Below are 20871 nucleotides of genomic sequence, written 5' to 3'. Positions count from 1 at the left end.
GAGAGGGAGGTAGAGGGACTGGCATTGACCTGTTAACCCTGGAAACTCTGCCCATTACTCTGGTATCTTGGAAATGTTCTCAGCCCACAGACAGAGATTGCCCCACTCATTTATTTGGTGTCCTCAAACACCTCCTGTCCCCTCATGTTGAGGAAACCATTTTCTGATAGTCTTGAGAATAGCTATACATTAGAGCCACAGATATTGGAGACAACCTCTGGGATAGAGGGGAGGGCGATTCTTGTTCTGTTTCTAGGGAGTCCCTCCTAACAAGCCAACAGCTGCCCTTCCCCTTTCCTCTCCCCCCTCCCCCAGGAAAACCCATACTTGTGCAGTGATGAGTGTGATGCTTCAAACCCAGACCTGGCCCACCCACCTCGGCTCATGTTTGACAAGGAGGATGAGGGGCTGGCCACCTACTGGCAGAGTGTGACCTGGAGCCGATATCCCAGTCCGCTGGAAGCCAACATCACCCTTTCCTGGAATAAGAGTATTGAGCTGACCGATGACATAGTGATGACCTTCGAGTACGGCCGGCCCACTATCATGATGCTGGAGAAGTCACTGGACAATGGACGGACATGGCATCCCTACCAGTATTATGCTGAAGACTGTATGGAAGCCTTCAACATGCCTCCCCGCAGGGTCCGTGACTTATCCTCTACAAGCGCCAACCGGGTGGTGTGCACGGAGGAGTACTCGCGCTGGGCTGGCTCCAAGAAGGAGAAGCACGTGCGCTTTGAGGTGCGAGACCGCTTTGCCATCTTTGCTGGCCCAGATCTCCGCAACCTGGACAACCTCTACACCAGGCTGGAGAGTGCCAAGGGACTCAAGGAGTTTTTCACCGCCACTGACCTGCGCATGAAGCTACTTCGGCCTGCCCTGGGTGGCACCTACGTTCAGCGGGAGAACCTCTACAAATACTTCTATGCCATCTCCAACATCGAGGTCATTGGCAGGTAAACAAACGCTGGGCCAGAGGGAGTGGTGGGTGGGAGGGAGGAGGTTGTATTATAAGAAGTGAAAGCAAATACTTGATTTAAGATCTTCTCCAATATACACAAGAGTTGTAATTTTAAGAAGTGGGATCTCATCCCACATCATATCGAACTTCTACTTAAGAACTAAATAGCACCCATAAAAGGATGTCAACTGGGCTTAATTGGTTTGGTACCAAATGCCTTTCTATTCTAGTATCTTGAGGGATTACCCAAGATGCATTCAATACAGTCTCAACAGGGGCCAAGTCTACTCCTGGGCTGAGTCATTAATCTAGGAAGCTAACAATATCCTGAATATTGGCAAATTTCATTAAAGGATCACGGTTCCAATATACATAGATGATGGGTTGCCATCTGTAATGACTCCATTTCTCACAGTAGTTCTGTTTTATTTTTTTAAATACAACAAAGCTCAAATGAGATTTACTGGATGGTGGTTGGGTGTTCTATGGTAGAGTTGGCTAACTCCTTTTTAAAAATTGTTTTTGTAGTTTTAGTACAGCACTGGGTCGATCAGGGAACTCTCTGATCAACTGAATCCCCTAACCTATTTTGTGAGATTTCAGGATTTAAGGGGCAGGTAACAGAGAAAATGAAATATAAGGGCATGTCCCTTTCCGATTGATTTGTGCTCTGAAATATAGCCTAATTCTTCATTTCCCTTCACTACACAGCAAGAAATCTCTTTCAACAAAGAATAAAAGAGAAAGGGGGAAATTAACCAACGAGTCAACTGAATTGACAGAATATTAAATATTCCACACCCACAGCCCCCCACTTCTGAAAGGAGAGAAGGAAGTGCATCATTTTCTCATCTCTTTTCTAGGTTGGCTAATTAGTTTTTATGGTCGCAGGAGAAATGAAATTGACGTGTTTTAACATTCAGTCAGCATAGATAGCTTCTTGCCCAAGGAGAGTGGGCTTATGATGATTTGAACATCTGCATGAAAGCTTAAAACAAATTAAGGATTATTGGAGTAAATTTTTCCTCCCTTAGGCCACTTTACCAAAGTTGCTAAATTGGAAACTCTACCCAAGCATAAGTAGGAGCTAGACAAAGTTTATTCTTCAGTGGCCCCTTTCCCCTTCAGCAAACTCTTGGATGGAAGTTGTATTTCTTGCTGCCCATCTTTCTAGCTCGGCACCATATCATTGTCTCCATCCAGGACAACAGGGTCTCTCCAGTATCTCTCCTTTTCCCATACGAAGCTATTGAAATTCCTCCGTCCTATATCAAAACCCCTCAGGACCAAGTTCTCTGTGCCATTCAGGATGACAAATCACTCATCTGAGAAATGTAATCATGCTAATGGGACAGGGCTGGAGGAGACCCTCCCATAGGACTCTCCATCTCCTCCCAGATAACATATGCATTTTAAGAGGGGCCTTCAACAAATAATACCACCACCTTTAATATTTAACCCAGGGAAGTAAGTCTAATGGGAGGCATTTCATCCCAGGCAGAAGAACATAATGGTTGGTCCATGGTTAGCACTGTAGGAAAAGGAAATATTGGAAATCAGGTCAAGAAAACAGACTTCCTGTCTTAAAGTTTAGCCAGGAGCTGCATCATACCAGTCAAATCAGAATGGAAAGTATTGATGAGCAGAAGTGGAAGGTAGACAGTGCCAGGGAGGGCACTGGTTAGAGCAGGCAGCAGGTAGAAACAGCTTCAACATTTATAGATGGCAGTAAGGAAGGCACACAGTCCGAGAATGCAGGCCAAAGTAGTTCAGGACCTCGGACAGCTCCAGAAATCTTGTTCATCTTCTACAAAGGAGAGAGTCCTGAAGAAGAGAATGAGGGAAAAGACCAATGTGCAGATGGAGGGATGGAGATGGGGAAGGAGAAGTGATGTGACCTCTACTGATAAAGAAATGTGGGTTCAGTTCTCTAGCATTATATACTGGCTTTCCCCCCCATCACTTAACCTTTGGACAAGCCCCTTCTTCCTCTCTGAGCTTGTTATCCTGTTGACAAAATAAGGAGGTTAGCCAACCTGACTTTCAAGATCCATTCTACCTCTAGAAATTTTGTGATATCTTGTTAGGCTAGTAGAACCCTCCCTGCCCCCACCATCCTAGGCCTCAACTAGACTTAGGGGCTCTCATCTCACACTTGGCATGAAGGCCCCTGTGGGCAGCTGGTATTAGCGGTAGTGGTGGCAGAACTACAGCAATCAATTCACAGATAAAGTAAGTACTCTTCCAGTGGCTAGTTGGCAGGATAGATTGTAGCTTAGTGTATTGATTAATTAGATCTAGTTAAATGGTTCAGCATAGGGCTGTGATTTTCTCTGCTTTTCTTTTTTACCCCACGTCTGGTAGGGAAACTACCACCATCCCAGTTGGTATTTGGGGTCCTGATTGCATCAGGAAGCCATGGGAATGCCAAACCCAGAAAAATAAGGTGGAAGAGATAGAATCTGGCCCATTATAACTCTGCAAAATCCAGTCCTTTCCCATAGTCACTGGGAGCTATGTCTCATTATGAAGTCTGGTTGGACCAGGACCAAGTATTCCCAAGCACTGTGTTTCTGAGAATAGACATGTTTTATGGATCCCTTCCCAGATGCCTATCCCTTGAAGCTGGTTGGGACATGTTCAGTAGATGAGTGTAATCAAGGAGACCCAGGTTCTTGCTCTATCTCAGGTCCTAAATCATTTGTGAGATATTACTTGTTCAAATAAGATGTCTGACAAGAACACTGGATTTGGAATCAGAGAACCTATGTTCAAATCTCATGTGTGTCACTAACTACTACCAGGGTTACTTAAGGCATTTCACTTTACCTCCCTAAGCCTCAGTTTTACCATCAGTCAAATTTGTTGATCTCTAAAATCATGTCAAGCTGTAATAATAAATGTTTGTTAAAAAAATCAGTTCATAGCTTAAAGCCAAAAGGGACTTAGGACCATCTAGTCCAGCCTCTTCATTTTATAGAGGAGGAAACTGAGGACCAAAAGAGTTAAGTGGCTTGCACAAAGTAACATAGGCTAATGACAGAAGTAGGGTTTGAGCCCAAGTCCTCTGACTCCAAATTCAGAGTTCTTGCCAGAACTCTCCCAGAATTCTATATTCCATTATATTGCCAAGACTCCAGCATTCTATATTCTGTGGTCAGCAGCCCCATAAAGTCTACACTGATGGAGAGTTAGTGCCAGACAAGAGTTATAGCTGAAACCCCTTCATCAAGGCAGAGAAATGGACCCAGAGCCCCAGCCTCCTGTCTTCCCTTCCCCCAGTGGTTTCTAATTGAGTACAGCAATTCAGCATTTTAAATGAGCAGAGTCCAAAGAAAACACCATTATTGTGAGAGTCTTGGTGATGGGGACAAAATGAGTGTGTTCTCCGTGCCACTTCATTTTCCAGCCCCAGCCTTTTACTGTATCCCCATGCCTAGAATCCTGTCCCTCCTCACCTCCGCTTCTTGGCTTCCCTGAATCTCAGCTCGAATTCTACCCTGTGCAAGAGGCAAAATAATTTTTTACACATACCATAAACACGTGCATACAATATTAGTGCCTTTCATTTAAGATTTCCTCCCATCTGCAATGTATATGTCTTGATGATACCATCATTAACATATGGTGTTACCCATTACAATGTGAACTCCTTGAGGAGAGGGACTGTTGTTGCTTTTTCTTTGGATCCCGGGTGCCTAGCACAGTGCCTAGTATATAAACTCTTATCTTCTGTCTTAGTAGCAATTCTAAGACAAGAGCAGCAAGGACTAGGCAGTCCAGGTTAAGTGACTTGCCCAAGGTCACACAGCAAGGAAGTGTCTGAGACCATATTTGAACCCAGGTTCTCCTGACTCCAGGCCTGGTGCTTTATCCACTGCACTAGCTAGCTAACTATTTCCCCCTCTTATTCATAATAGACTTTTAATAAATGCTTTTTGACTGAGTTGGTGGTGCTGATTCAGGTTCATATTGTTCGGAATCATGTATTATACATGCAAGTGTTGTGGTATAGCTGTGAGAATTTTCAAATGCAATCTATTCAAAGACCAGAAATTCTCTGGTGTTTTAGACTAGCAGGGGTGGAGTTTCCCTTTCTTCCTGAACTGGTAGAGTGACTTCTTGACCTTCTGCCATCATAAAGTTAAAGGCCAGGGGGCAGCTGGGTGGCACAGTGGATTGAGAGCCAGGCCTAGAGATGGGAAGTCCTAGGTTCAAATCTGGCCTCAGACACTTCCCAGCTGTGTGACCCTGGGAAAGTCACTTAACCCCCATTGCCTAGCCCTTACAACTCTTCTGCCTTGGAGCCAATATACAGTATTGACTCCAAGACAGAAGGTAAGGGTTTAAAAATTGTTTTAATAAATAAATAAATAATAAATAAATAAACAAACAAACAAACAAATAAATAAATGAGCAAATAATTAAATAATTAAATGAATAAATAAATAAATAAATAAATAAATAAATAAATAAATAAATAAATAAATGGCATTAAAGGCCACAATGGAAAGAAGAACGACAATAACATGTCTTTCCTCCTGGCCTTCTGCTTCTGCCCTGGAAGTTTCTTCCTTGGTTGATCAATCAATCCCAACTCTAGAGATTGGCCAATAAGGCCATACACTAGTTCTCAGTAACCTTAAGAAGATCATCTGGGGATAATATTGGGGGTCTTTTTCTTCAATAAAATAAGGAACATGAGCTGCCTCTGACAGCCACGAGAGCAAAGAAAACAAAGAAAAATATTGAGTGTGAATGGCAATGACTGTCCTCTCCTCCATGACCAGAAATAACATCCTGTTCTTGAGGCTGGACAATCAGGGTATGACCATGCCAGAACATTTCCCAAGAAAGGTATGTCCAGGCCCTTCCAGTTAAATATTAGCCTCCCATCTCTCATCTAACTTCCATCCCCAGGGCAGGTAATAAGCATGTTTTTTGGAAATACTTTCAATGAAGCTACTGAGGGAGCTCAGAAGAAATCTTTGCACTTAAAATAAAAGGCTAGCCCCAGGGGTGATGCCTCCCCAGCTAGGCTTTAGTCAGACCCACACTGGCCACCCCTTCTTTCAGGATCACGTGTTCAGGGCATCCACAGCCAGTGAAGAAAAGGCAGGGCTAGAAACTGCCCCCAGAAGTCTTCTTTCTCCGTTGTGCTGGTTCCTTTCTCCAGGGCTGAAGCGTTTGGCAGAAGGTAGAATCTGGGCCTCCAGCTTGCTCTTGTCTATGGGGGGGGGGTGTTAGAAGAGACAGAACACTGGTCTGGGAGTCGGGAATCTGGGACCCGATTCTGCCAGTAATGAACTGTTTGACCTTGGCAAATCAATCGTGTCCCTTCTATGGGAATCCCTTTCCTCCCCTATAAAATGAGGGAGTGGGATTAGGTGAGCTTTAAGTTTGAAGTCTATGCTCCTTGCTTCTCGGACCCCTCCTAGGCTTGGCCTTCTATACATCTCTAGTTCTATATCTCTAAAACCTTATGGCGCGATGCCTGGGACAAGACTCGAACTTGGCAAAGGGAACAAATCATTTGGTGCCCACTTGGCGGCCATGCCCCTGATCTGGAGAAGGTAGAGGAGCCTGGGCAGGGGAGCCCAGGTAGGAATTGTCAGGGGGAAAAGTGCTGGGGGGTAGGATGGGGAACTGGTGTGAGCACGGAGAATGATTTCATATACTTTCCCCTCACCCACATGCCCTACAGGCCTGGCCCAAGACTGAATGCTGCAGCTGGAAATAGCTCCTGTTCTGTCGAGAAGCTAATTACAGAGGCTGCTTGGGGGGAGTGAGCTGCCCCCAGGTGCCCAGATGAGATGGAGAGGGGCCAGGGGCAGCGGGAGTGGGAAATCAGTGCAAATCAGAGCTTGATGCTCCGTGTGGGGAAGCTGCCAGAAGAAGAGGCAGAGGGGAGGGAAGAAGGGCCCCAGACCAACAGAGCCAAAAGAAAGAGGGAGCCCAGGGTAGGAGACTGAAATAAAGCCAGGACCTTCCTGGCACTTGACCTCCTAGATAATGCAATTATATCTCACGGCCTTGGATCTCAAATCATTCACCTGATCACAGCCCTAGGAAGAAGGGCAAGAGAAGATACAGGCGTTGTTTTTCTCTGTTGTGCTGATAGTGAAATTCAAGTCCAGAGTGAGGAAGTCTGTGGCTTGGAGTAAAATGGTGATTTGGGGAGAAGTCTAAGCTAAGGACAGTTCCCTAGGTAAAGGCAATACTTCATACAGTCACATACTAGGAAGAACCAAGAGAATCCCTGATTTGTTGGCCTGAGGCACCTCGCAGGGAAGAAGGAGCCAGAGCAGATGCCTGGATTCATGGCAGGTGCCCCAGTCCAACAAGTTCAGAGTTCCTCTGATCGCCTTTGCCATACTCACAGTAGGCTCTTCATTCATATTATTGAGCTAAATGTAGGAATGTTGGGGAGAAAGTACCTAACACGACCAGCATCAAGGTGCTGACATTCAGCATTTTCTCTTAGAAAAAGATCAAGTCCAGCCCTTCTATTTTGCACCTGGGGAAACTGAGGCACAAAGCGTTAAGTGTCTGAAGTGTTAAACTCAGGTCCTCCCAACTCCAAAACTAGTGCCAAAGGAAGCACAATAAGCAGGTTCTTCAGTAACTCCCTCCTTCCTAGCCACCTGGCTGCACAAAGTGTCTGTCTACTTAGACACTCTTCTTGCTAGTGTAACTTTTCCTTTTCCCAGAGGAAAAGGAAGAACAGGGACATAAGCCTTAGACATTCTGCCCAGTTTAGGTGTCCACTCTGCGTGATTCGGTTCCAGGAAACCGTGCTCTCCAGAGAACCAGAAAAAATAAATAACCTCTGCCCAGAGCATCTTATAGAATATCAGACTTACTCAGATTCCTTCACCTGATATTCAAGGCCTTCCACAATCTGGCGCCATCCTACCTTTGCAATCCGGTCTCATATTACTGCTCTCAGTGCATTCTGCATTCTAGCCAGACTGGACTGCTCTCTGCACTGCCCCCCTCCCCTTGCATACTCAGTGCTTGCCTGCCTGGAATGTCCTACTTCCTTCTCTCTGACCACCAAATTCCTGTCCCTCCTTGAAAGGTGAAATCAAATGGCATCTCCTCCCTGAAGCCTTCCCTCATATCCTGATGGGGCTAATGATTCTCCCTCCTGGATTTCACGGTCTTCTGTTTTGTATCTTTTTTTATGCACCTAAACCACCTTTTTTGGCTGGAGATTTTTAAGTTACTCTTGGTTTGGATCCGATCTGTGGGTTCATTGATGTAAAGATTTCTCTTTACACCAATGAGTGAAGAGGCTCCCACTTACCAGATGCACATCGGCACCTGTTTCTGCAACCTACCGCCTCAGTTAAGAGAGGTTAAGTGAAATGTCCTAGAATATACAACCGGTGTGTGTCAGAAGTGGCACCTTACCTAAGATATTATTATTATCATTATTATTTGCTTACAGTAGAATAAAGTCACAATTTTATTCCCTCTTTACAGACAGATACATTTTATACAATTTAAAGCAATGACCCAACTGTTCTTTTCTTGCACTTTTGTTATATTAAGAGGTAAAAAGGAAGAAAATGGATCTCTTCTCCCCAGTATGACTAAGAGGGCATTACCTATGATATTGTGTGTTGAAGTTATCCATGTTTGCAACCTGCTTCCCCTTCCCCTTCCATAAGCTTTTAGAGCATAGGGACAATTTCTGTCTTAGTCTCCAACGTGCTTTGAGGAAATTCAAAGGAAAAAAAGTGATGTAGTGAGGTTTGGGTGAAAGAGCACCAAATTTGAGGTCATGGGTTCAAATCCTATCCTGTCACTTACTGCCTGTATCAGCTTCTCTGGGTCCTAGAACCTTCCTCTAGAAGAGGTATGAGTTAGACCAGATAACTTCTAAGACTTCTTCCAGCTTTAAGACTGTGACTCTAAAATCTAAACTTCCACCTAGCACGTGCTTTGTACACAGTCATCTTTTAATAATAAATGTTTACTGAATGAAAGAACGAATATACCTAAAGAAATCATTTAATCTACCCTTTTCACTTGATAGATGGGGAAACTGAAGCCCAGAAAGGAGCCTCGACTTGCCCAAGGTCACACAGTTTGTTAGAGGGTACGACTGGACCTAAAGCCAGTTGTCTTGACTTCCCAGGTCTAGTATCTGTTCTTACTATTGCAGAAGATTCCAAGGGCAACGAGGTGACATAGTGAATGAAACCAACAGGCCAGGAGTCAAAAGGACCTGGGTTCAAATTTGACCTCAGACACTTAGTAGATGTGTGACCCTGGGCAAGTCAGATTGCCTAGCCCTTCCCCTTCTGTCTTAGAGTTGTTACTTAAACGGAAAATAAGGATTTACAAAAAGAAGATTCTATGGTAAGGCCATAGCAGAAGCCTGGAAGCATGGGTATTTGCCTTGCCTGTCTGAGAAAGGTTTTGAGCTAGGGAGCCATTTTCTAAGGGGAGGAGAGAAGGATTAGCTACCCACATGGCTTTGCCCCAGCTTTCTCATTTCCCCTCTCTTCCTCTGCCTCCTTTGCTGCTGGAACTATCCCCTTCATTTTCTTCTCTCTTTTGAGTCTTTCTCTCCCTGTTTCTGTCTTCTGCATTCTTTTCTTCATCTTCCATAAGCAGCCAATTCCTATTGATCGGCTAGGTAATTGGAGATGGACGGAACTAGGGCTGAGAATAGAAACAGCTGGAGAAAAAAGAAAATCCTTGGTTTGTGCATGTCAATGTGGGAGGGAGCAGCAGGGCAGGCGGGTGGTGGGGAGGCAGCTCCTTCTACTTACTGTACTTCTGGGCACACTCCCTGCTCTTTTACACAGGTACTTTACGGCTCTGAGGTGGAAGGGAAAGCCTTTATGGCTACGGTTCCAGCCCCAGTGGCTCTGCAGGACATAGCCCCTACCTCTCTCTCCCAGGCTCACCCTTCTTCTAAGGAAGCCCTTTGCCACTGATTTTCTGCAAATGCCGTTCATACCTCTCACTCCGGTCCAGCCTTCAGAATTGCAGGACTGTTGCTGCCCACAGTGGCAGTCCACCCGAAGGGACACGTTATTCAGAGTGAAAAATAACCCTTTAGTTCAATTTGGCTCAAGAAATGAAAATCAGTGGCGCAAATATTAAATTCAGTGCCTATTATGTGCAAATCACGACATTAGGTATTGTGTGGGGATATGAAGATGAATGGCTCCTGCTCTCAAGGAGCTAATAGTCTTGCAGGTTAGTAGTGCAAATTTGAATGCTGAATATGTGGCAGGCAGTGTACTAGAAGCATGTAATATCTTCCCTCAAGGAGTTTAGAATTAGAGGGGAATGATGCTCAACCCTTGGGAGTCAGGAGCGGGAGGTGGTAGCTTCAAAGGTACACAGGGTAGCAGCTAGGTGGCTCAGTGGATTGGGAGCCAGGTCTAGGTCCTGGGTTCAGATCTGGCCTCAGACACTTCCTAGCTGTGTGACCTCGAGCAAGTCACTTAATCTCCATTGCCTAACCTTTGCCACTCTTCTGCCTTGGAACCCATGGAAGATAAGGGTTTAAAAAAAAAAAAGTACACAGGCATATTTGGTAAGTCTCTATTCAGCCTGCTAGACTTGTCTTATCAGGGTAGGAAGTCCTGGGGGCAGCTGGGTAGCTGAGTGGATTGAGAGTCAGATCTAGAGATGGGAGGTCATGGGTTCAAATCCGGCTTCAGAGGCTTCCTAGCTGTGTGACCCTGGGCAAGTCACTTCACCTCCCCACCCCACCCCATTGCCTAGTCCTTTACCACTCTTCTGCCTGGGAACCAATACATATTGATTCTAAGGCTTCAGAAGGTAAGGATAAAAAAAAAAAAAAAAAAAAAAAGATAGGAAGTCCTAATTCCTAAATGCATTTGAAAGAATATCTAGTTGAATTCTACATCCCTTATGTCCCTTCTGGTACAATGGAAAGAAGACACTAGGTGGCACAGTGGATAGAGTTAGAAAGACTCATCTTCCTGAGTTCAAATTTAACTTCAGATACTTAGTAGTGATGTGACCTTGGGCAAGTCACTTAATCCTGTTTGTCTCCATTTCCTCAGCTATAAAATAAGCTGAAGAAGGAAATGGCAAATCACTTCAGAATCTTTGCTAAGAAAACCCCAAAATGGAGTCACAAAGAGCTGGACATAACTGAAGAACAATGGAGAGAACACTGGATTAAGAGTCAGAGATCCTGGGTTGAAATCCCAGAACTGCCACTTAGTGTCCCTGTAATTTTGGGGGAAAGCACTTCTTTTTCTGGGCTTTAGCTGAGTTCCCTCATTCGCTCAATGAGGGAATTGGACTAGATGCTTTCGAAGGTCCATCCCAACTCTCAAGCTCTGATTCTATGGCCCCGAGAGCCCCATCCAGCTCTGTACCATCCCCTGGGCAGGAGAGGGAATGGTGACTGGCTTGCTGGAGTCCTATAAGGGTTTTGGTGTAGATGTAATAGCAGCACATACTTTGCAAGAATCCAGGATTTTATTTGCATGCTGCTTGGTTTCCCCATACTGATCCAGCTCATCTATGCCTTGCTAGAAGATCTTTTGGAGTTGCTGAAGCTATAAGAGGGTTGGCTTAGTATAGTGAATAGAAGGAAAGACTTGGGAAGGACTTAGGGACTAGAACAATTCCTGCCCTCAAGAAGCCAAAATTCTAATTGGGAAAGACAACATGTAAAAGGATCCTGAAAGGGCAGGGAGCAAGAAGAAGGTAACTCATGACCCTGAATGAATCAAACCCTCACTCTAATTTTCTTCATCTTGAAAATGAGGGAGTTGGACTAAATGCTTTTTCAAGTCCTTCTTGGCTCTGAACCACGAGAGTATGCCCTCATTTCGTACAAAAAACAGGTAAGGTGATTAATGACAAGTGTTATTCTTCCCATATATCAGATGGGGCAAACTGAGAATCGGAGAGGTTAACTAACTCCAGATCACACAAGAAATCAGCAAGTAGCACCAGGACTGGAATTCAAGTTTCCTGACTCCTGCTAAGGCTATAACTTCTTCAAGTAGAAAATGCTTCTCTCCCCAGTTTTTCAGTGCTAGGAGGATGAGGGAGATAACCTATATAGGCAGGTAGGTGGTACGGTGGTTAGAGCACTGGACCTATGGTCAAGAAGATCTGAGTGCAAATCCAGATACTTATTGCCTGGGGGATGTTGAGCAAGTCACTTGACCTGTCTGTCTCATTTTCTTGACCCTAAAAATAGGGATAACAATAGTACCTACCTCCCAGGATTGTTGTGAAGCTCAAAAGAGATATTTGTAAAATGCTTTGCAAACCTTAAAATGATACATAAATGCTAAGTTGATACCTTAATTAGGGAGTCCCCGGGTTTCCCCAGAAACATCCTTTTGTTTTTGTTTTTAAAATTAAATTAAATGTTTTTTCAATTAGCAAAAAATCTGTTTTTCCTCCTTCCCACCTCCCCCTAAACATAGGCACAGCTCTTTTTAAAGTTCCCTGTTTTTTGTTTTTTTTTGTTTTTTTTTTAAGCAAAAATCTTCTTGTTCCTACATGGCAACGTTGGCTTCTGTCATAACACCCAACAGCAGTGTTCCCAGGAAGACAAAAATACCTCCACGCACAGTTCTGATCAGCCTGTGCATATAGGAAGGTAAATGGGCAGGCCCATAGCCAAACCATGAAGCCAGGGACATTTGTCTCCTGTTGCCCCAGTCTCTTTCTGTCCTGGTTTTACCCATCGAGGTACTCCGTCCCCTGCTTCAAGTACCTCCTCTCTACTTCTCCTGCCCCCAAACTGGAAAGCCACTAAAACTAATCACTGACCAAGAGGAAATGTGCTATAGCCCAAAGTCTAAATCTCATTCACAACTGTGCGGACTCCTCTGTGACTTGCCACGCCCGTGGCCTCGGCTCACTAAGTCTTAGTTTTCTCTTCTGTAAGGTAGGGCAAATAGCATTTGTACTGCCTTATGGGTGGTGAGGGTGGAATTCCAGAGTCTGGGTCAGAATGCTCCATGCCATAATAAAGGGTCCGATAAGCACAAGCTGTTAGTATTGATTATTCTTGAGTATGAATGAGGCTCGGCCAACCCGTCATCTCACCCTCCCGTTATTTAGTGAATATTTAATGATATTTTCATACTATAAATTCTCCTTCCTGGTATCTCTGTCTCCTGTATTATTTCTACCTCTGGTAACATTTCTGCCAACGGAGTGGGTTGTGGGTGTCCGGCTCTTCATTAGCAGAGGTATAATTGTCACGGGCAGGCACGTGTCCCTCCAAACTCCACACCGTCGGCTCGCATGCAGCCCCTTGTGGGTCGCTCTTCTTCGGAGCGTGTCCGAAGCCAACGTTTCCCATCAGTTGGTTTTTCTCATTTCTGGGGCTCGCCCTGCATCGTCAGTGGGAGCTCAGGGCAGGGAGAGTCATTGGAATATCAGGCTGATCCAAAAAGAATGAGAGCGGTGTATCTGCCGCCAGGCTCCCTCGTCGCCCTCCCCTCCATCACCGAGCCCCAAACCTCAGCACACGTCCGGAAGCCACGCCGTGCCCCAGTGGCCTGTGTCCGCCGGCCTCCAGCCCCGGCTCCATCTTGTTCTTCCTCTTTCTGCAGCCGCTGGAACTCCCCGAGTTGTTTTTATCACGTTGACTAACAGGCTGTAATTGAAGCTAATTGGCCATGGACAGGACAGACGGGGCTACTTAAGGAAAATCAAATTTGGGAGGATGCAGATCGATTCCAGGCTAATTATCGGGAATTCTCTTCCTCTCCCACAAGATGTTGCCATCTTTGAACACAGACACAGACAGAGAGAGCCCTGATGTGCGTTATTTGAAAGGCAGCAAATCTACACAAACACATACTTATATGCCCATCCAGGTACACATTCACGCACATCCCATGCCCAGTTTATATCTAACGCTCGCTTAAATACACATATTTAAACTCACGAGTGCCGATTCACACATACTTTCTTTTTTTTTTAATCTTCACCTTCCGTCTTAGAATCAATACTGGTTCCAAGGCAGAAGAGCAGTAAAGGCTAGACAGTGGGGGTTAAGTGACTTGTCCAGGGTCACACAGAAGAGGCCAAATTTGAAGCCAGGACCTCCTGTCTCTGGACCTGGCTCTCAATCCACTGAGCCTCCCAGCTGACCCCCCCCCCATTCACACATCCTTATATGTACATGTGTATGTTCTTCCATGCACACCCATGCTTACATGCATGACCATGCAAGTAGCTTACATGTTTACTTATGCGTGTCTTGATTACACAAACACTCATATACACAAATATCATAACTTACACGTGTGCGTGCTTATATACGTATACCTATAAGCACATAGACATATTCATTTATACATTCAATTATCCATATATACTTAGCCCCATTTGCCTCAGTGTTCTCATTTATAAGGTGAGCCAGAGGAGGAAATGGCAAACCGCTCCAGGATCTTTGCCAAGAAAATTCCAAATGGGGTCCAGAATAGTCGGACACAACTGAAACAACTGAACAACACTTAACTCGGAACCACAGGCATGGGAAGGAAGGAAACAAGTACTTATTAAGTGCCTCCTATGTGCCGGGCACTGTACAAAGTGCTTTGACCCTCACAACAATCCTGAGAGGTAGGGGCTATTATTATCCCCATTTTAGAGTCAAGTAAACTGAGGCAGACAGAAGTGAAGAGACTTGCTAAGGATCAGCTTAACAACTCCCCGCAACTCCAGAGCCAACTCTCTAGCCACTTAGCACATATACATGCTGCATAAACCATTTTTGTTTTGTTTTGTTTTGTTTTCGAGACTGAGTCTCCCTATCTCACCCAAGAAGGAAGCACCATGACCTCTCACGGGCCACTTCCATAGCTGATCCACGCCCAATCTTTGACCTGCTTGTGGGCCAGTTTGCCACTCTTTTAGGCAGCCTGATGACCTTCTGCCCACCATATTTGTGCCAAACAGTGTAGACACTGAATTGGCTTTAGCTCGAGGCTCATCCTCCCCCTAGCAAGATGGACTACAAATGAGGGCCAACATGCCCAGCCACACACAAACTCTTCATGCACGTATGTATGCCCATATACATAGACATCCATTCATAGACACATGTACTCATTCGTAAGCATGGACTTACAAACCCTGAGGACTTAAAGAGCCATCATGGTGAAGTCGTCTTTGCCGTGTCCCAAATTCAATCTGAAGACATAACACTTGATTGGGGACCAGCGGGTTTGGGCAGTTTTTTGGTAATTGCTCCCCACTTTGTGAGTTCTCCATGAAGTCCTTGGATTCCTCTAGATTCTCAGAACCCAAGAAGGAAAGTGAAATACTGTCTCTCCTTTCTAACCTAAGGCATCCTCCTGTAACTCCCAGCTAGACAGGAGATGAGGATAAGCGGTTAAGAAGCTTCAGGGATCGTGTAGGGTGTGATGGTAGACTATCTCACAGGCTGGATACTTTTCTGGTGGGAAAAAGGGACTGGGAAACAGAGCTAGGAGGAAGGAATAGAACAGGAAGACTTGATTTCTGATCTACTCTTTTCTGATCCCCTTCTGCTACTATCACCTCTTTATATAAATTTTGAAAAATTCTTAAAGATATCTTTTTTTTTTAATGCCATGGTCATTTTCTGATGCCCTAATTCCCTTTTGAACCTGCCTTTGCAACAAGGAATAAGTTTGGAAAACTGATGAACAAAAGGCAACATTTTAGTCCCATAGTTCTATCAAAAGTAAGGGAATGTGTGGGGCAGCTGGGTGGCTCAGTGGATTGAGAGTCAGGCCTAGAGACAGGAGGTCCTAGTTCAAATCCAGCCTCAGACACTTCCCAGCTGTGTGACCCTGGGCAAGTCACTTGACCCCCATTGCCCACCCTAAAACCACTCTTCCACCAAGGAGCCAATACACAGAAGTTAAGGGTTAAAAAAAAAAAAAGTAAGGGAATGTGTTTCATCGTCTATTAACTGGGACCATGACGGGTCGTTCCAATTTATCTGAGTTTGGCCCTTTTCTAATGCTGTTTTAGTTTATATGATTGTAGTCATTGGTATATTGTCCTCCTTGTTTTTCTTTCTTTGCTCTGTACCAATCCGTGCAAGTCTTCCCATGTTCTCTGAGTTTCTCAAATTCATCATTTCTCATAGCATAATAGTATTCTATTCCATTCATTTACCACAGTTTGCTGAGCCATTCCGCAATCAATGACCACCCACTTTGATTCTACTTTTTTGTTGCCACAAATGAGTGTTGCTATGAATATTTTGGTATATATGGGACACCCACCAGTCTTGCAGATCGCCCTTTTCCCACCCGCACTTTTCAAACCTTGGTATCGTCCCCAGCACCATCCTGGCACCTCTGGTGCAGTCAGTGCCTAGAACTTGAGTCAGAGCCCAAGAAGATGGTTAGAATTTTTTCTCTTCTACTAGGAAAGTGGGGGTGGCTAAGTCCCCAAGCAGCTCACCCCGGCAAGGTTTTGGAGCAAAAACTGACTTCCTTCTAAGTCTTGAGCTTTAAGAGGTGTGAGGCGCCTTTCCTGCCCCCATTCACATCTACAACTACACGTAGCTTCAAGGGTACTCGTGGGACTGGTCCACCTCCACCCAGTGACCACCCTCATCTTCTGCAGAGTTGGTGGGTGGAAGATTGCCCAGGAAGCTGCCTCCGGCTCAGAGCGGATAATAGGATTTCATCAATAGACCGAGGGAGGTGATGTAAGTTAAAGCACTTAATATAAAAGGACTTCGTACAGAAGCCCAAATTCGATTTGGCCAATGAACTCAATTGCCGGCACGACTGAGTTCCAGGAGGAAGGCTGGCCAGCATTTATACTTATTACCCAGCAACGCTTGGATTATTGCAGTGAGGCCGGGGCCCTGCAGCCCTCTGCTTTCTTTCTGTCTGCTCTTCTCTTCTTTCCCATGATCCAAGTTCCTGGGACCAAAGGACATAAAACTGGAAGGAGCCTTAGAGAACACCTGGTCCATTCCTCCCAGGCCCGTTCCCCACCCTCACCCCTTGGCATCCCCTTCCCAACAAGGAGGGAAGGAAATCCCCAGAGATTCGTGTTCAGGACTATAGCATAATGTCTCAGGGAAAGAGCTAAATAGTAAAGATTAGTGAAGTCCAGACTTGGGTTTGAATTTTTCCTCTGGCATTTATTAGCTGTGTAACCTTCGATGAATTATATCTTCTCTTAGAACTTCAGTTTCTTCGTTTGCAAAATGGATCTAGTGATATTTTCACAGCCGACCTAAGAAGGCGTTTTTGTTAAAGCACTCTAGAAGCTATAGTGCCAAAGTGCTATAGAAATGGGTTATTATTTTTTAGGTGGTAAAACATGGTAGACAGCAGACAAGGCTTGGAATCAAGAAAACTAAGATTCAAGTCCTACCTCTGACACATATCTAGTTATATGACTGTGAAGTTAAAATCACAACCCCATATTGTGCCAGGCAACTTCCTATAAGTATAAATTAACAAAAGCCAAATCTTATATAGCACCTTCTAAGTGCTTTATAAATATTATCTCTTTTGATCATCACAACCACCCTTGGAGGTAGATGCTATTATTTGTCGCCTCCATTTTACAGATGAGGAAACTGAGTCAAACAAGAGGTTAACTGCTACTTGTCCAGAGTCACATAGTAAGAAAGTGTGTGAGGTCAAATTTGAACTCAGATCTTCCTGACTCCAGATCCAACTTGCTGTTCACTGTGCCAACAGCTGCCCCATGAGGTACAGATGAATTACCAGTCAGCATAAATAGATGGAGTTTCTACACCAGCCGTTCCTTTCACCCGTGAAATCACATATCCAAAAAAAAAAAATTTTTTTTAAGAAAAAGTCGAAGGAAAGACGAAAATGAATTTGATTCTTTTGAGAGCTGTGATTCATCCATAAACCTAAGCTTCCCCATCTGTAAAATGAGGGGGTTGCACTAGATTCTCTCCAAGGCCTCTTTCCAGCTCTAAATCCTAAGATCCGCCATACACATATCCATAGTTAGATGGTTTACCAAGGCCCTGGGAGTCGGGTTCCCCCTCTGTTTCCAGCCTGGGGACAGCTTTCCAAGGAGTTTCGTCTCTTTTGAACTTGGAAGGTGGGCAGAGCTGCAGCATCCCAACACCGGTGCCAAGCGATATGCACCCTCCTCCTCACCCTTCCTCCCAAACTTACCGCTTCCTCTTGCCTCCCCCGGGGAGCAGATGACATCACTATTTTAGGCAGCTAGGAATTGACCTACATTTATTCTGCCGTCTGGATCTGGGAGGGACTCCAAACATCCAGCTCCTCTCTTCGAGAGGAAGGAAGGGCCCCGGCTCACGATTTTCCACAAAGACCCTGCTGCGGGCCCAGTGCCCAGATGGAGCTCCCAGGCGACTCCTGGGCACTGCCCACTCCTGCCTGGGACAGGGCACACTCCTGCGGACCAGAGGCCACAGGCCCCTGGCCCCAGCCAAGCACCAGGCGCCGAAGCTAGGAGGGGGTTAAACCGGCGTGCCAGTCCCAGCTTGGGCAGACATGGAGATGACACTGATGCTGGGCCGAGAGACAGCCTGGGTTGATTCATATTTCCCTGGGAACTCAGATCAGCCGAAATGGGGACTTCCTTAGGGAGCGGAGGCAGAGAGCTCCCTTCAAACAAACCCAGTCCTCTGGGGCTTGTTAGAGACTCATCAATTTACAGTGAAAGCAAACAATTCCTCTAGAAAGTCAGACTGATTGGCTTCTCTAGAGGGCGATCAGCCGGAACAGCCCTCTAGGTGTGGAGAGGGTTTGCCCCGGGCCCGCTGGGTGAGTGGGACAGAGGATGGTGTGTGTGTGTGTGGGGGGGGACAAGCTTTCCATCAGACCCTGGATCCGGGTCCGGCTCCTGGATGGGCCCAGAGCCTCACCCTGGAGAGAAAGTTGGACGGCAGAAGCAAGGAGAGCGGTCAGGGAATGAGACTCCAGATGGCTTTGTAAGCCCCTAGCCTCAGGCCAGCAAGGCCTGGAGAAAGGATAGGGCACCGTCTGCTCCGGGAAGTGTTTGGTTAAGAAGGTCTGTGGATTCGGAGCCCAGTTCTGGTGCAGACCCGGAGGAGAGCCTTTATCTGAGCCACTATCCCTGTGTGGCCAGAGGAGAGAAAAGGTCCAAGATCCTGTCATCTGGAAGGGGGGAAACAGCTCTCAAGAGCTGGAGAGAAGGAGCCAGAAGGCTGCTTGAAGAGACAACACTGAAGACAGCCAAGGTTATGGGCATCACTCAGATGGGCCCAATGTCTCTCTACCTAGCATGGACAACCACTCTATGTGAGCCAGGCGGATGCCCTCGCGGCCAGACCACTAGAGGTTCTCTATCTCAACTCTTTTAACATAAAGGGGGGAAAAAAGGGAGCCTGCCCAAGTGAACTCCCAGGAACCTAATGATGGCAGAATGTCTTTGTACTCTTCTTCTTCCATGTATGAGAGCCTGAAACTGTCCTTGTGGTGGTACAGGAACAATTAACTACATTTTGGAGTCTAAGGAACTAGGTTCAAATCCCAGGGCTGCCATTTCATTCTTGTGTGATCTGGTTCAGCTTCCAAATAACAAGGATGGATGAGAAGATCTAAGGTCCAGATCTAAATTTATGAGACTGTGGCCTTTTATTAGAGTTTCCTAAAAGGCTTGTGCCTGTTGTCAAATTGGCCTTCTGCTTTTAGATTCTAGTTCTGAATTGGCCACTGACTTCTATGTGACATTCAGCAAGTTTTTTGCCCTCTCTGGGCAAAACTTCCTCATGTATCCAAGGTCCAAATTTGTGCATGGAATGGTGGAAAGAGCACTAGATTAGGAGTCTGGAAGTTGTTCTTTACTTGTTTTCAGTTGTATCTGACTCTTTGTGATAACTTTTTGGATTTTCTTGGCAAAGATCCAAGAGTAGTTTGCCATTTTCTTTTCTAGCTCACTTTACAGATGAGGCAACTGAGTCAAAGAGGGTTAAATGACTTGCCCAGAGTCACACAGCTAGAAAGTATCTGAGGCCATATTTGAACTTGGGAAGAGGAATCTTCCTGACTCCAGACCTGGAACTCTATCCACGTTGCCACCTAGCTGTTCTGGGAGTCTATGGACCTCAGTTTAAATTCTCTGTACTCGTTCTTCTACATAAATGACCTTGGACAGGTCATTTCCCCTGCACGAGTTTCATTTTACTCCTATGTGAAATCAAAGGATCTGACAGAATAATCTACAAGGTTCTGAGGTTCTAAAATTTCAAATTTCTGAATTCTAAATTTGAACCCAGGCCCCTCAATCCTTAAAAAGTTCACTGTTCTTCTCTTCATAGAGCTTTATCACTCAGTGGAAATATTGCAAACACTTGGGTAGAAAAGAAGAAGAAAAAGGAGTTAAACTAAAGTGAAAGACTATTTTCTCAGCAACAGCAATAGGTCCCTATGAACAGAACCATAGTTTTTATAGACTTGGCCAGCAAGAACTTCTGGGCATTTATTCTGAAGGTGGTATTTCTAAACATTTATCAGATCACCAGGAAATACCTAGAACTGTAAGCTCTATCCATAGGAAGGAAGGAAAAAAACATTTATTAAGTACTTATTTTGTGTCGGGCACAGTGCTAAGTGCTTTACAAATAATAATGTATTTCATCCCTACAACAACTCTGGGAAGTAGGTATTATTAGTTTTCCCATTTTACAGTTAAGGAAACTGAGGCAGACAGTAGTTAAGTGAATTGCCAAGGCCGTACAGTTGGTAAATGTCTGATGGTAGATTTAAACTTAAATCTTCCCTACTCAAGACCCAACTCTCTATACACTGCACCACTGGAAGTGCCTCCAGTTGTCTTCCCTCTCCATAGGGAAGAGAGAATAAAACTTGAAAGTAGGAGGACTTGGGTTCAAATCCTGCCCTTGATATATATATATATATATATTATGTATGTAT

The 20871-nt window shown here is 45.1% G+C and overlaps 1 protein-coding gene across 1 annotated transcript in view; it reads left to right on the top strand.

The window, feature by feature from the left end:
* The window catches only part of NTNG2 (netrin G2), a 107588-nt gene that overhangs the window by 38617 nt on the left and 48100 nt on the right, over positions 1–20871 (top strand). The window contains exon 2 of the mRNA XM_044661318.1: positions 316–959. Within this exon, the coding sequence (XP_044517253.1) occupies positions 316–959 (644 nt within the window). The remainder of the gene's footprint in view (positions 1–315; positions 960–20871) is intronic.

This window comes from Gracilinanus agilis, chromosome 2 (genome assembly GCF_016433145.1).
Source record: "Gracilinanus agilis isolate LMUSP501 chromosome 2, AgileGrace, whole genome shotgun sequence".
Lineage (NCBI taxonomy): Eukaryota > Metazoa > Chordata > Mammalia > Didelphimorphia > Didelphidae > Gracilinanus > Gracilinanus agilis.
The sequence above is the reverse complement of the archived record's forward strand: the minus strand, read 5'-3'. Positions and strand labels throughout refer to the sequence as shown.